At 35.7% G+C, this 16,026-nt stretch overlaps 3 protein-coding genes across 3 annotated transcripts; 2 read left to right on the top strand and 1 right to left on the bottom strand.

The window, feature by feature from the left end:
• On the top strand, positions 1 to 858 carry LOC112525255 (dirigent protein 19-like). The gene has a single exon (XM_025135299.1). The coding sequence runs from the start codon at positions 15 to 17 to the stop codon at positions 645 to 647; it is 633 nt and encodes a 210-aa protein (XP_024991067.1). The 5' UTR covers positions 1 to 14; the 3' UTR covers positions 648 to 858.
• Positions 859 to 1,563: 705 nt separating this feature from the next.
• On the bottom strand, positions 1,564 to 7,548 carry LOC112526695 (phosphoinositide phosphatase SAC6). The gene is made up of 20 exons (XM_025137086.1): positions 7,401 to 7,548; positions 7,104 to 7,187; positions 6,658 to 6,785; positions 6,480 to 6,571; positions 6,313 to 6,370; positions 5,968 to 6,024; positions 5,856 to 5,889; positions 5,633 to 5,713; positions 5,364 to 5,470; positions 4,738 to 4,824; positions 4,561 to 4,638; positions 4,375 to 4,445; positions 4,187 to 4,285; positions 3,963 to 4,062; positions 3,457 to 3,565; positions 3,301 to 3,373; positions 2,972 to 3,065; positions 2,749 to 2,841; positions 2,455 to 2,521; positions 1,564 to 1,724 (listed from the first exon to the last, which is right to left on the bottom strand). The coding sequence occupies exons 1-20, from the start codon at positions 7,546 to 7,548 to the stop codon at positions 1,594 to 1,596; spliced, it is 1,791 nt and encodes a 596-aa protein (XP_024992854.1). The 3' UTR covers positions 1,564 to 1,593.
• Positions 7,549 to 8,124: 576 nt separating this feature from the next.
• LOC112519489 (phosphoinositide phosphatase SAC6-like) lies at positions 8,125 to 13,241 on the top strand. The gene is made up of 19 exons (XM_025127680.1): positions 8,125 to 8,269; positions 8,412 to 8,495; positions 8,699 to 8,826; positions 8,922 to 9,013; positions 9,127 to 9,184; positions 9,357 to 9,413; positions 9,501 to 9,534; positions 9,673 to 9,753; positions 9,938 to 10,044; positions 10,195 to 10,281; positions 10,355 to 10,432; positions 11,109 to 11,179; positions 11,236 to 11,334; positions 11,435 to 11,534; positions 11,850 to 11,946; positions 12,328 to 12,400; positions 12,572 to 12,665; positions 13,034 to 13,096; positions 13,176 to 13,241. The coding sequence occupies exons 1-19, from the start codon at positions 8,125 to 8,127 to the stop codon at positions 13,239 to 13,241; spliced, it is 1,614 nt and encodes a 537-aa protein (XP_024983448.1).
• The last annotated feature ends 2,785 nt before the right edge of the window (positions 13,242 to 16,026 follow it).

The raw sequence follows: 16,026 nt of genomic DNA, 5'->3' as shown, positions 1-16,026 counted from the left end.
AGAGAGAGAGAGATATGTATGTATGTTTCATCGTACCATTGGCTTTCACATTTCCACTTGCAATGGCTTCCTTTATGCATTTATACTCATTTTTAGCCATCCTTCTCTTTGTCCTTCATCCACTTCAAGCCGCCACCACCAACCACCACCACCACCACCACCACCATCACCACCACCACCACGACGGACTCAAATCTCTCCACTTTTCACTCTTTCAACACGAAACCATAAACAAAACCGGTTACATCATCGTAAACGGAGTAGCAGGACCACCAGTTAGCCAAACAACTACTCCGTTTGGGACCCTGTTTGCCTTTCAGGATCCCTTGACTCTGAAACCAGACTACACTTCCAAGGTTGTTGGAACAGCCCAAGGAACCTCCATCACTTCAGGATTAGATGGGCTTCAAAGCATCTCCATCGCCAAGATCACTTTGAATGTGAAAAAGCACAAAGGGTCGATCTCCGTTGTTGGTGTTACACATAACACTAAACCTTCAAATCATCCCGTCGTAGGAGGCACCGGCGACTTTTTGTTCGTTCAAGGTTACGTGACATCATCTCCTGTCAACTTAGTAGGATTAACCGTTACTTACAAGATCGAGTTCCATCTTTACTGGCCTCCTTACGCACACCCTAAACCCTAAACCCTAAACCTTAAATCCTCCCCGCAACAAATTCTTAGAATTAGTTGTTGGTAGAATTTATTTTAGATATGGATTGCAATATCACCAATAAAGAAATTACGTGTTATTTCATGCTAAGTGCATAATTTATGATTTTTATTTTGTGGTTTATTTCATTTCGTATGTTATACGGTGAAATGAAAATGGTGTTATGTAGGGACGGACCTATTAATATCCGAACAGCTTCTGTGCATCTGATTATTGAATTAAGCATTTAAACGATGGACCCTGAATGGTTTAGATGCTTAAAAGTAGATACAATATTTTTCTTTGGATGGACCCTGGTAACCGTTCATTTGGATGGTATGCACATGTCCATACTGGTAATTGAAGTCATTTCTTAGTTTTTATGCACGTGTTCATGTTATGCACGTGTTCATGTTATGCACATGTGCGTACTAGACAAAGTGCTTAAAATTACCAGTATGCACATATGCATACTGGTTTTTCATTTTTTTTTTCCAGTTTTCCTCTAGATAAACACTAATTTGTAAACACTTGATTCACCTTAAGATGCATCCGCTCGGAAAAATTCATGAATCCGTCACCGGTATTACATGCTTTTATTTGTTTTGTGAAATAGAAATGGAGAAAGAAGAAATATTTTCAAAAAGAAAATCAATTACTTGGAAGAAAACTTTAATTCACAAAGTCAAAGAATAGACTTTTTACACGAGCGTTTTTATTTGAACATCTTTTAACTCACAACTTTTAAAATATATTAAAAAAAAACAATTAATGTTGATATAAACAAAAATCTTATAAAAATTCAATAAAATCACATCTTTTTTAATATGAATAAATGCAACGATTGGAACAAACCGAGGTACATTGTTACATACGACTTCTGATAATGAACTAAAATCATTCCACGTTACAAGCAAAGTAACTAACCCTGAGCCATTAATCAACGGGGAGGCTTGTGCAGACGGGGTCGATTACAGAAAACTCGACCATTGGCTCTCACGAATATTGCAATGCCTATACTAAGTCCGCCCCACAAAATAGAAAACAGTAACTGCCAAAGATCGTTCCGAACTGCATAAAAGATATGGACTTGATAAGTAAATCGATCAAGTCTTTGATGAACATGAAAAAAAAAGATTATATAATTTATATCTTAAGACTTTCTTTTTGAAGTATATAATATTTATATACGACTTTGGTGAGGTTTGAACCCTTGACCTCCTAGGAAACCAATGACTCACATACCACTAGACCAAAGTCCCTTTGGTTTCTATCTTGAGAGTTATAATGAACATTGCAACATTTTCTATTCAGAGAACCTTTCTAAGTTAAAACCAGATCAAAACAAGCTCAGTATATCCCATAGAGATACTGTTTCTGTGAAAACTCCCCCTTCATAAAGAATAGGCCATGGAGACACAAATCATTGCAGGTCCCATTCAATGGGACCGACAATGGATTGTGTGGTAAAAATCACCACCTTCATAAAAGAAGATTGTTGGTAAGCATCACCATCTCTAACAGGGTCGGTAAGCACTGACCCACCCTTACTTACCGGGTAAGATTCTTAGTCAACAAATGGTAACCATAAGATTGTTGATTAACACTGTCATCTTTGATCGGGTAAGGGTTTTTTACCTGGTAAGAGGCGGTAAAGGTGGTAGGGGTTTAGTAAACTGCCCCGAGTTTGTTAAGCTCATTAAGTCAAAATCAAACACCCATGGATCATGAATGTAACACTCTGCAAGAATAACTAGTGTTTCTTGGACAGCTTATACAACACAAACGAACACCAACTCACCTCGCGTAAGAGACACCATTGTGAAAAATAAACCCGTTGTGATCAGCGCTAAAGCAAGCGGTAAAGACTGCAAAAAGCAACACAATCATCATTCAGCTAAACAAATTAGGTTGGTAAAGCAGAGTTCCATAATCAAAACTTATAAGCAGGGTTGGTGTGGACTGTGGAGAATGAGAACAGAAAATCTGAAAAAACAAACAAACTAAACAAGCCCATATATCCCATCTGGAGGTGGGGTCAGGGGAGAAGACCTGACCTCCACCTCAAAGAGTAGAGCGGTTCAACTGTACTTACTGCAATGGCCTCAATCCCTCTTTTTGGTATCGTAGGAGCCATATCACGGGAGACGGAAACAATATAATGACCTTGAAGTAGATCAATCGAATCCTACACATGAAGAAAAAATAAACCTTAAATTATATTCATGTTAGTAGGAAACTGGTGTTGGGGAAATTTTCAAAATCATATAAATGTTTTATCTGTTTGGGGTTGAGCCTTAGAAGATAAGCACACGGACCTGCTTTGTACCATCAACGAAATTGTTAAGGTAATAGCGCATTAAGGCGTTCCAACCATCTTTAAGAATCCCTTGAAGAGTTCTCTTACCAAATCTGAAAGAATGTTTCAAATGTCTAAAACACACTACTTTGGCATTCGGAAAGAATGTTTCAAATGTCTAAAATACCCTTCAATGAAGACTCGATAAAAGAATCCAGTCGGCCCAAATCAATACCTTCAATCTATTGGTTAATGGGTAAATAGGTAATTTTAACCATGAAACATTCTAGGAAAGTACTGAAATTTTCATGGAGGATAGACTACCTTTTAAACTTCCTAACAGTTTACCTGACAAAATCTCCTTTTAAAGCAGGCGTGCCTGAATACTGGATGCTTATATCATCCCCGTGGTTAGCCCATACTGTTATTCAAGTATATTAACGTATGAAAATGTAAGAATGCACGACTGAAGAAATATCTATCAATCAGGAATGGTGTACGTACATATTTTGAAGCAGTCATCAATATTAGGATGTGCGCTAATGGTTTCTTCAGCATCAAAAACACCAAGCCTTTGAAGCTGGAATTCCAACATTTTTCGCCCAATCATGCTCTGCGCCAAGAGCATCGCGTTACTAGATTGAACATCAAATACTAAAAGCTAAAAAAGAACTAACGGGCATACAAAGTCGCAATTGTTTGCAAACCTTACAAACCAATCTCAACCGTCCATCTAGTCTAATGTATACCTGGTTCCGTGAATATTTTGATTGTTTCCTAATCTAAAGCATTGATCACAATGAAGGAACTATGATCATCTTCAATAAATATCCAGATCATAATAAATGAACCATTATCATTTCCATAAATATCTCAATTGTTTGGTTTGTATAGGAGGTTTGCAAATGATTAGGGACTCCAGGCATACAACCACTATAAGTTGTGCTTCAACCTTTTCATCCTTTTTCACTTGAGCTATAAACAAACAAAGGGTAGAAAAGTAAATATACTTGTGTCACATTCGTCCGGTCTAGACAATCAACACAATTCGTCCTCACGATTCCAACTTGTGCTTCAACCTTTTCACCCTTCTCGTTTAACAAATAGTACCTACCATTTGAAGAACAAATAAAGAGATTATGATAGAAAGAATGAAACACAGTTTGATGAATGGTACCAAAAAGTTTCAAACTCCCGCAGAACATATTTATTGTGGTATGAAGATAAAAGATACCTATTTTTGATCAAAAAATCTTCAATTTGTTCGTAGAGGATAGATAGGCGCTCAAAATGAACATGTCCACAAATGTGGTGGAAATCAAAGTGCAAGTATCTACACAAATCAGCCAATTTAGCATATAGCAGAGAATATATATATATATATATACACAAAAACTTAAATAAGATCATAAAGGATTGTACCTCACATCATCATTAAGAATATCTTGAACTGAAGTGGCAAACTGTTCAGTCAACCGTCCCTCGCCACCATGCTAAAAAATAAAAAATGAAGAACTAAATTAACCACATTCTTGCATGATAAGTTGCAAAACAACAACATATTGTTATCATCAGTGAAAGATCGTGATATGAGAATACTATATATACCGTATTGACAAGATCAACAGCTAAAACATTTCCATATTTCTTCCTTAAATCCAGAAAATGTCGTTCAGCAACTCGAGGCTGCAGAAATGATCATAGAAGACTGTCAGCTAGCTGAGAAATAGAAGCACATCAAGAATACTTGAAAAGTGCTGAAAGAGTTAAGCATGGTGAACACACCGCTTCCTCAGGTCTCAAAATATCGAACTTTGGCTTGTATGTCAAATCAACAATTTGTTCCCATAGAAAGGGCATCGAACCTCGGACCTACAAAACCAGCAATGGTATTTGTAGTGCTGTCATCCATCTAAAAGGGGTAGGAAATCCTTGTGATGTATCAAAAATAATTTGGGCCACTGGTGAAGCAAATATCCAGAAGTACCATGTGGGGGTGTTAAAAAGATGAAACACTTTTATAGAATCTAAGGGCCTGTTTGTTAGCAGCTTAATAAGCTTAATGTGACTCACAAGTTATTTGATAAGCTAGACATGACTGTTTAGTAATGACTTAATGATAGAGAGGATGGCTTATCAGTAAGCTTCAGGGGGAGTTTATGCAGAAAGCCAATTTATTTCTCCAAACGTGCCCCTCCCAACTAAAAGCATGCTCCTTCCATCTATGAAAAAACCCTCCCAATCCATATAGACAAATTATTGAATGAATCCACCCACACAAACAACTTTATTTATACAGGACTTAATGAAAAACCAACCAAACATCCCTTAAGCGTGTTTCTTGAAAGGATTGTTGATAAAAACATCAAATACATCCATTATAAGAGAAAACAACGTATATGAAAGTAAACCTGCACAAACGATGCAATAAACCCTTTTAACTGTATAATTTGTTCACTTTCCACAAAATTTGCTACATAACCATCAGAATCAGCTCCTCTTCTCCACAGCCGAGTCCCTGACAAAAGATCAAACTAAGCAGTCAGGTGAAACTTATAGCAATTATATAACGATTGAATGGATGCAGTGAAATTATTGAAACAACCCAACTAAGTTTATGATCCATAATGTCAGTTGCTAATAATACAAACCAAAAAGTGACTATAAGATAGAACCATACCTGTTCTCCTAGTGCACCTCCGTGCAATCAGGGTGACGTCTATAATATCTAAACCAATGGCGGACTGAAAGCTTTGGAAAGCTAGTAATAAGTTAGGATAAAAGAAAAAGAATGGTGGAGGATTCACTCATGGTTATGCACAAGCTGAAGCTGATCAACCAAATGAGATGCATCCATTATAGAGCAATAAATTGCAAAATCATTTTAAGGACAAAAAGGATACACCCTTGAATAACAGGAAGCATGTAAGGATCAAGCTGCAAGCACAGAGAGTTGTTATTCACATGTGAATCAAGTAGATAGAGAGGTGCTCGAAATCTACTGAAAAGACAAACCTTGTTATCTATGAAAACTTCCAACATATAGTTGTTCCATAGGAACCGCGGCTCTGCCTATGCAAGGAAACTCCAAGCATGTTAAAGATACATTAAGAGAAAGTGAAAATGGCCCATCATATGTTGAAAATTGTCCTTTTTATTTCAATATACATAGGCAAATAAATGTTAGGCCTTGGGCTCCTCCCCATTGGTAGCCAGTTCAAGTCTCCAGAGAGCCACTGGCGATTTAATGATTGTTATCTTCTGGGTCCCATGGGATTAGTAGCCTTGAGATGAGAAACCGACTCAAGCTTAGATACAAGTACAAACACATCAAAGACATTTAATTGGAGAAACACTCACCTGTCTCCAGAGAGGAAGCAACTTTGATTCATCACCCAATTCGTTCAAACGCTGGACTCTACAAGATGAAACCGCCAAAAACACAATTTTCACTACCATTGTAACCAAAAACTTGATGATGGGGATTGGCTGATTTCTAAAAAGTTAAATCTAGAGAAGGTAAGGACCTCAATGTTATATTGACATCATATGAAAAATAGAGACCAGTAGTTTTCTCTGCCACTTTTAAAAGATTAGAAAATTCGGACTCCATTCTTTTCTGCCAGAAATGGGAAGCGTTAGACAAGTGTATATATCACGGGTAACAACAGAAGCAAAAAGAGTAACCTACAGTAGTTTTTTCACCTGTTCTTCAGGAGAATTTTTCAAGGAATGATCACAAGGGAAGACTTTTAGTGTCAAAACTTTGAAGATGGGATGCCCCAAGTAAGTTCCAACAGATTCACGTTCCGTAATAACTAATAAGTATGATCCTGAAAGCATAGAAAAACAGTTCAAGAATCACAAAATCTACCAATAAATGAGCATATACAAAGTGCAAAATCGGCTCCAAAACACATTTCTTTCCTCCATGTTTTCATTTCTTCATCAAGATTCTCATTTGCTGTTGGAAGAAGTGTGAAGCAAAGGGGAAACTAGTAATCTCCAGGTATGGATTTTTAGGAATCATTAAAAACCCTTAACTCCATAAATACCAATCAAACTATAGCTGAGTTATCAACTGTTCTACAAAACTATCAAACCACATAATTAAAATTGATTCAAAGCATTTGCAGTGATCATAATCTGACCTGCCAATAGTTTTAGCATCCCAATAACACCAAAAACAGTCTGAATTTTGGGAACTCGAGGAGTGGTAAACCGCGGAACTTCATCTACATGAACAAAAGATTACATTCACCAACTACTATATCCAATTATGAAAACGGCCGATCAAGTGACAACCACCACCATTCTGGTCATCAAATCATGTGGACGGCCATAATCACGGTTAACCCCATCTACTACATTTGGGATATTAGGTGTTGATTACACTAATCAAGAATCAACAAAAATTTGCAAACTAAATAACGAGATCAAGAACAAACCAACGAGAGTCATTGAACCATTAACACGACTGACAGCTAAACAAGAACCAGAAGAACCATCAGTAGGTTCCACAATGTATTGATCAGGAAACTCCCATAACCTCATACGCGTATAGAGTTTCTGGGAAGGAAGGGCTTTCACCATCATTGTTCTTGATTGTTTTCTTTTGCTACGATTCTTGATTGATTTGGGTTTTTTCTTGATTGTTTTCTTTTGCTACGATTCTTGATTGATTTGGGTTTTTTCTTGATTTTTAACAGAAACACAAAAAGGGGTTAGATTAGAGTGAAGAAGAGCGGAAAATAAAACCATATCAATGGAAACGCGCCAATCTCGGAGAACTTGTATGGATTTTATTTACAATAATTGTCCCTATACTATGTTATAATTACACACTACTCCCTTGTATTTTACATAAATTTAATTTCTATAAAACCCAATCCAAAATGGATTTTCGTAAATAAATCGAATACATTTAAATAAAAGAATGGGAAAGACAGAAAATTAATCGTTTAAAAAATATAACGAATAATCAAAAAATGTTATGAGAAACACGAATAAAAGAAAATTTCATAATGGAGGTAATTAGTGTAATTATAGCATAGTACAGGGGGTTATTGTAAATAAAAAAATCCATACAGACATGCGAACTCACACCGAGATCGGCTGTTACATTCATTCCGATTTCTGAAAGAAAACTGTAATCGAGTCCAATCAACAACTATGAAGAAGGTCGATCCTTCCCATAAACTGTATAGGCGAATGAGGTTATGGGAGTTTCCCGATCGATATATTGTGCAACCCATTGATGGTTCTTCTGGTTCTTGGTTAGCCGTGAGTCGTGATGATGGCTCCACGACTCTTGTCGGTTTGTTAACCATCTTTGTATTTTGGTTTGCTAATTTTCATTGATATTTGATAGTCTAACAATCATCCATGCTGAATATAGCCGATGGTGTAATGTTTATGTTTGGATGATAGTTGATGAATGTGATCTGTTGTTCATGTAGATGAGTTTGCGCAGTGTGCCAAGCATTTTGTTCCCAAATTTCAGCCAATTTTCGGTGTTATTGGGATGCTAAAGCTATTGGCAGGTTAGATGATGATTACTTTGCTAATGCTTTGAATCAAATGATTCTTATGAATTGATACTTGGAGAAAAAGAGAATTCTGATGAACAAACAAAAAAAAACAAAGAGGGAAGAAATACTTATTGGAGTTGAATGTTGATGCTGATCATATGCTGTTCTAATGGTGGTTTTTCATGACTCTTGAACTATGTTTTCTATGGTTGTAGGATCATATTTATTAGTTATTAGTGAACGTAAAACCGTTGGAACTTACTTGGGGCATCACATCTTCAAAGTTGTGTCACTCAAAGTCCTCCCTTGTGATCAATCCTCAAGAAATTCTTCTAAGCAAGAGGTGAAACTACTGTAGGTTACTGTATTTGCTTTTGCATGTTTGTTAACAGTTTTGGTTAATGTATGCAATCGTCTAACGCCTCCCATTTCTGGCAGAAAAAAATGGAGTCTGAATTTTCTAATCTCTTAAAAGTTACAGAGAAGACTCCCGGCCTCTATTTTTCATATGATGTCAATATAACACTAAGGTCCTTATCTTTGCTAGATTTTACGCATTAGATCAGCCATTAATTCCCCTAATCAGGAGAACTTGCTATCAAGTTTTTGGTCACAAAATTGTTTTTGCTGGTTCATTTTGCAGTACCCAATGTTTGAATGAATTGGATGATGAATCAAAGTTGCTTCCACTCTGGAGACAAGTAAGTGTCTGAATGATGTCTTTGATGTGCTTATACTTGTATGTAAAGCTCGAATCCATTTCTCAGGGTTATATGTATTTGTATATATCAAGAATTACCATCTTTGAGCATTTGATATGCGATTTTGACTCACTTAACGAACTTTAACACACCTGAGAGTTTCCTAGCATAGGCAGATTCAAGGTTTCTATGGAACACCTATTTGTTGGAAGCTTTCGTAGATAAGAAGGTATGTTTTTTTAGTAAATTTTGAGCACCTCTATGTTCATTAGTTCCTTTTTGAACATCTGAGTAATTTGTCATTATGTGCTTGCAGCTTGATCCTTACATGCTTCCTATTATTCAAGGGTGTATCCTTTTGGTCACTATCATTTGTTTTAGCAACTTATTGCTCTATTGCATCTCATTTGGTTGATCAGCTTCATCTTGTGCATAACTAGGAGTGCATTCTCCATCAATTCACTTTTCCTCAATTTATTAATTACTAGCTTTCCAAAGCTTTCAGTCGACCATTGGTTTAGATATTATAGATGTCATCCTGATTGCACGGAGGTGCACTAGGAAAAAAGGTATGATTCTATCTTATACTCACTTTTGGTTTAATTGGATCATCACCTGTATTAATCCTTATTAGCAACTGACATTATGGATCATAAACTTAGTTGGGTTGTGTCAATAATTTCACTGCATCAATCCAATTGTTAAATAATTGATATAAGTTTCACATGACTGCTTTGTTTGACCTATGGTCAGGGACTCGGCTGTGGAGAAGAGGAGCTGATTCTGATGGTTATGTAGCAAATTTTGTGGAAAGTGAACAAATCATACAGTTAAAAGGGTGTACCTCGTCATTTGTGCAGGTTTACTCACCATTTTCCTCTTATAATGAATGTATTTGCTGTTTTTATCAACAGTTCTTCTCAAGAAATGCAATTAGATTCTAAAAAATGTGTTTGACATATGAAATGCTATATATTTCATATTGCAACATACTATTGTTGGTTGTGTAGGTCCGAGGGTCGATACCCTTTCTTTGGGAACAAAGGGTTGGTTTGACATTGAAGTCTAAGTTCAAAATTTTGAGACATGAGGAAGCGGTCAGTGCACCATGCTTAACTCTTTCTCCGTCTTTCATCTACCTCACAGCTAGTCTTATACCTTGTTCTGCAGGCTCAAGTTGCTGAACGCCATTTTCTGGGTTTAAGGAAGAAATATGGAAATGTTTTAGCTATTGATCTTGTTAGCAAGGTATATACAGTTTTCTCATCTCATGATTTTTTGTTGAGAATCTGGTTTCATGTTTACAGTCACTTGGATAGTTCTTGGATTATGTATATGTTGAAATGAGATAATCCAAGAAGTCATTCTTGTTCTTAAGGCAAAAACTCACCCTAGATAAAGCGTTTTATATATATAAGTGAGATATCGACGGTTATGGGGAAGTTAGGCAGTTAATAGATAATTGTACAACAGTTATAATTGCTTGTGGATAAGGTTGAAATGATTAAGAAGCTCTGAGTGAGAAGCTTCTGAGTCCATACTTAGTCTCCAAAATGAACCAAGTATCTACCCTTCTGAATTTCACTCAGAATGTTCACAAACTCAAATTTACCAAGTAATCCTCTTCATAAAATCCGTAGAGGTTTCAGGTGCTGCCCCAAACCCAGCAAGGGCGGCCCCCTCTACCCCGCCTGCTAAACGGACTGCCCCTTGGACCCCTGTTGGGGTAAGGTGATAGGGGCAACATTTGTAAGTGTGCACTCCACACCTCCTAACTCACGTTCTAATTATTCTATCACCTAGTCAATCCCTAGTAAATCATAATTACATCAAAATGCTTGATGATGCTAAAATCACCAACATTTTTTTACAACAGAAATACAAGCAATCATGCAAGAATCACGTATTTCTTTTTGTTTTTTAGCATGGTGACGAGGGAAAGTTAAGTGAAAAGTTTGCCACCTCAGTGCAGAATATTGTTAGTGATGATATGAGGTACAACTCTATCTATTTTCCAGTTTCTTATATGATTAATCGGCTAACTTGTGTAGATACTTGCACTTCGACTTCCATGGCATTTGTGGACATGTTCATTTTGAGCGCCTATCTATGCTTTATGCAGAAATTAAGGATTTTCTGCATAAAAATAGGTATCTTTCATCTTCATACCCAATAAGTATTCATAAAACTGTATCTCATTCTTCCCATATAATATAGAATCCTTGTAATGTGTTTTTAAATGGTATCTAGTTGCTATATGTTAAGCGAAAAGGGTGAAAAGGTTGAAAGACAAGTTGGAATTGTGCGCACAAATTCTATTGATTGTCTAGACCGTACGAATGTGACACAGGTATGTATGTATATATATATAGGGGAAGATTCAATTGCAAACTTAAGTTCTGTTGTGGTCAGAGCGCCATGTGTTTCTAGACATTCATGGGATATTCATCATGAATGGTGTAAAACATTCACATTCATTATTCATGATGAATGGGAACAAATGAGGACATGTGTCTGCTTTCTCCTTTGTCCCCCGGTTCACAACAGAAAACAAGTTTGCAACTGAACTTTCCTCTCTCTCTATATATAACACTTTAATTTCTGTCTTTTAATCCATACATTTGTTTTTGGTGTTCAATCTAGTAACTCTATGCTGTTGGTGCAGAGCATGATTGGACGAAAAATGTTGGAATTCCAACTTGAAAGGCTTGGTGTTGTGGAGTTTACCACACAACCTGATTTTGAAGACTGCTTCAAAACAAGTACTGATGCTAATTGGGCTTTCTTTATAACCTCCTTCCTGTTAAATATCTATGTTTTCTTATAAGGATTTTTCAATCTTTTTGGAGGCCAGTTACACCTAAAACTTTTGATTACACTACAGAATGAGGTAAACAAAGATACATATATACAATTTACAAAGAGGCACCAAGGGTATTACCCTTGTTTTCTTTTTGGAGGCATATTACTTTTGTTTTCTGATAGAAATTAGAGAGGCACTGAGGGCGGGCTATAGTTTTTAAATTCGTTGATGAAAGATCCTAAACAATCTACAATTAGGCCCCAAAATTTTGGGGGTCCTATTCAAAATCACATTTACCATGCTAACAAACAACCTTGTTTACTTACGTGTTATATAACAGTTTGGGCTAATCACGGGGATGATATAAGCATCCATTATTCGGGCACGCCTGCTTTGAAAGGAGATTTTGTCAGGTAAACTTTATACAAGACTTTTAATATGTGCATTCCGCTCTTTATCTCTCTTTATTGAAGGGTATTTTTTGACATTTTGTCCGTCTTTATTGAAGGGTATTTTAGACATTTTATCGTCTATATTGAAGGGTATTTTAGACAAGCCTGAATCTGTTTGGTCTTGATTTTCAGATTTGGTAAGAGGACTGTTCAGGGGATTCTTAAAGATGGCTGGAATGCCTTAATCTCCTATTACCTCAACAATCTTGTTGATAATACAAAACACGTCAGCATGCTTATCTCTTAATTAATCTTACTTACGAAAGAAAATCTCTTGTCCCAAAATTTCTCAACCCTTTTCCTATCCACCAATCAGCTGAATACATATCATCATAGACAAAAGATAAACATAAAGCTATATTAAATAAAATAATGATGTGTCTTTACATGATTGGTAGGACAGTGAGTGACATTGAATTTTGGGACAATAAGTTTTGTTCCTTACTTACTACCCATCACATCTTGTACTAATATCCCTCCCCACAACAACTAATAATGATCTCAGGTTCTTACGAGTTCTAGTCCTCTATTTACATCAAATTACCTGAACTTTTCTAATTTTTCCATTTACCATTAATCTTCGTACACGTGTAGGATTATATTGATCTAATTAATCCCGTCTCCCGTACATCAAAACGATGGATTAAGGCCATTGCGGTAAGTATAATCTCGACTACAACTTTTCTAATTAATTTGTTTTCCTTGGACGACGATATGTTGCACTTTGTTTTCGCAGTCTTTTCGGCTTGTTTTAGCAGTCATCACAATGGTTTTCTTGTTCACAATGTGGATGCTGATGTGAGGTTAGTTTCCTGAGTCTTTTACTGATCATTTGTATGAATTATTTGCATGGAAGCAGAGGGAGTACAATTTTCTGTTCAATTGACAGATACAGGGATGTATCTATTTATTGAGCCTATATCTTTGCATGCAGTTAGGCATTTTGGTTTATTCATGAGGAGGGGAGGGGTGGCAATTTTGTATCAAATCTGTCAAATTGGTATCGATTACAGTTGGCTGGTAGTAATGTATACAGTATTGGAAGTCGTGTACTATGGTACCGACTATCGACTTTTAAATTATTTATTAGTTTTTGTGTTTCTTTACGTATTGAATACTAAAACATTGTAACTTTAACTATTTTGTTTAAACATTTGAGTGTCCCTGATCAAATATCATGTGTGTTACCTGAAAACTTTGAAATGTTAAACCTTGTGAGGTTAGCTCAACTAGCAATAAAGCTTGGGCCTTTGGGGATTCTCCTTAGAGGTTACCGGTTTGAGTCATGCAAGGCCATTGGGGATTAACGGAATCTGTTCTCTAGGGCCTTAGGATTAGTCGAGGTTACCGCATATTTTGTATATTTTTAATTTTATATAACACACACACATATATATATATATATATATATAGAGAGAGAGAGAGAGAGAGAGAAAAAATTATTTTCTATGTAATATTTTTGGACTTTAAAGTCGATCCAACATGGCAATTGACAATATTAATAAATTAGTTAGACATGTCACAACTCACGCATCCACTTTAGTATGAAGTTAATCTAATTTTACTTCTCAGACTGTTTTTAATTATGTAACATGTATTTGGAAATCAGATGTATTGAAACTCTATATTTTTTTGGACTACAGTCACTTTATCGTTGGTTTTATAATGTATTTTTAAATTTATAATTATTGGATTGTAGGCATAAAGTGCGATAGATACAAAACATATAAACCGCACCGCACCACATTTTGCAGTGCGGTTTGAGGCTTATGCGATGCAGTTTGGGAATATGAGGCACCAAATCGCACCGGGAACACCCCTAGTTGCTAGTATTATCGGAGACCCTATGTGATGCCTCCATTGTCGATAATGATATGATAATGCTTTGATAGATCGAATGTTTCTTATGATGTGATTTTGCTGTGATAATAACTTGATAATTATTGATTTTGCTTGTGATAATCGAAAACTAGTGATGATCACGTCCACAAGTCTTGCTCTGTCTGCTCATCATGTGATTTTATTGTGATAATGTTTAATACATTATGATCAATGTGTATATTTTTTCTACATAATTTTAGAGATAATGAAGTCACCAAAATTGCAGATAAAACGAAATCACATAATTATCTTTAATTATTTACTTTATATTCTTTTAATTTTAACTATGGGTTAAATAATTTGGAGGCTCAGAAATATTCTCACATTTTTTGTAGAGGATTGGGTTCTGGTTAGAATAAAAGAGGATCTCCACCCTTGGAACAATCCTAATTGAAGATCAACATTAATGAGATGCATCAGATCAATTCTCGTATCAAGAACAATTCATGAGATGGGGTGAGATTAAAAGTAATCAACGATCCAGATCCCTTTTACACTTCTCATCTTAACTCATATTCTCACTAGATCAACACTAATGACATCCAATAGATCAAGTCCTTCTAAAGTGCAATTCATAGGTCTTTGAGATTAAAAGTGATCAAGGATCCAAATCCCGTTTTAGACTTTTCATTCTAACTCCTATTCTCACACGATACTTCATCTATATCTATACTACATTAATAAGCATTTAAAGTCTTAATTACAAGTCTTAAAGCATAAACTATTATCACTTTATGCAAGAGATTCAAAAATCTCTTAAGTACAAACTATTATGTATCACGTACAAATGCTTAAAACATACCATTTGTTTGGTCAAAGTTTCAGATTTAATTAAGCCATATTTACATGAAAAAGATATGTTTGTTCTTTCCAAAGTTGTTTGACACTTTGTTTGTTTTATATTTTGAACCCAAATTCAAATTCAAAGTTCTTCTATTTTCTTGAAGTAAACTGAAATTTGACACAACAATATCATAAAGGGTTTCAGATCATTCATGTACCCCTCCCCAACCCTTCAACTTTATATGGGTTTAGAAACTCAACATGTGTGCAATTATTTTTCCAATCGATCTCGCTAATACACTATATTAACCTTCAACTTTATATATTAGTTGACTTGTAAAATAACCACACAAACTCATGATTCAAGGCTAAACTAATGTTTCAGAATTGTAATCCACTCGCGCTGCATCGCGCGGGTACACCACTAGTATATATGTACACAGATTAAGAATATACAAAAACAAAATTTAAGTCTAATAATTGTTTTAAAAACGTTATCTATTCTGATCTAAAAACGGATTGATAATCACCTACGTGATGGTGGTGGTTGTGAGGCGTAGAACAAACTTTAAGAGGCCGTATGAGATCTATATCTCGTTCTATCTTACAAGGTGGTTGTTTTTCCACTTTCGAGTTAGAATGCTACAACCGTCGTGCAACACTTAACATTTTTCTCTAGAATGTCGTTTATCATATATCTAACGATATTGTAAACTATCTGATCGAGTATTACTTCGATGTAAAACCTGTGGATGTTTGTGATATTTGATCTTATGGAGGGATGAAGTTATAGAATACATAGGTTGACTTGTATAGTTTTCTATCTAGACAGAGTGATCAACCTATTAAATATTCTCTAACCCTGTAATATAGACGGATCCAGAAAATGTGCAACTGGAACCACAAAATAACGAGCATGAAAT

The sequence above is a fragment of the Cynara cardunculus genome, assembly GCF_001531365.2.
Source record: "Cynara cardunculus var. scolymus isolate 2C chromosome LG 1, CcrdV1, whole genome shotgun sequence".
NCBI lineage: Eukaryota > Viridiplantae > Streptophyta > Magnoliopsida > Asterales > Asteraceae > Cynara > Cynara cardunculus.
The sequence above is the reverse complement of the archived record's forward strand: the minus strand, read 5'-3'. Positions and strand labels throughout refer to the sequence as shown.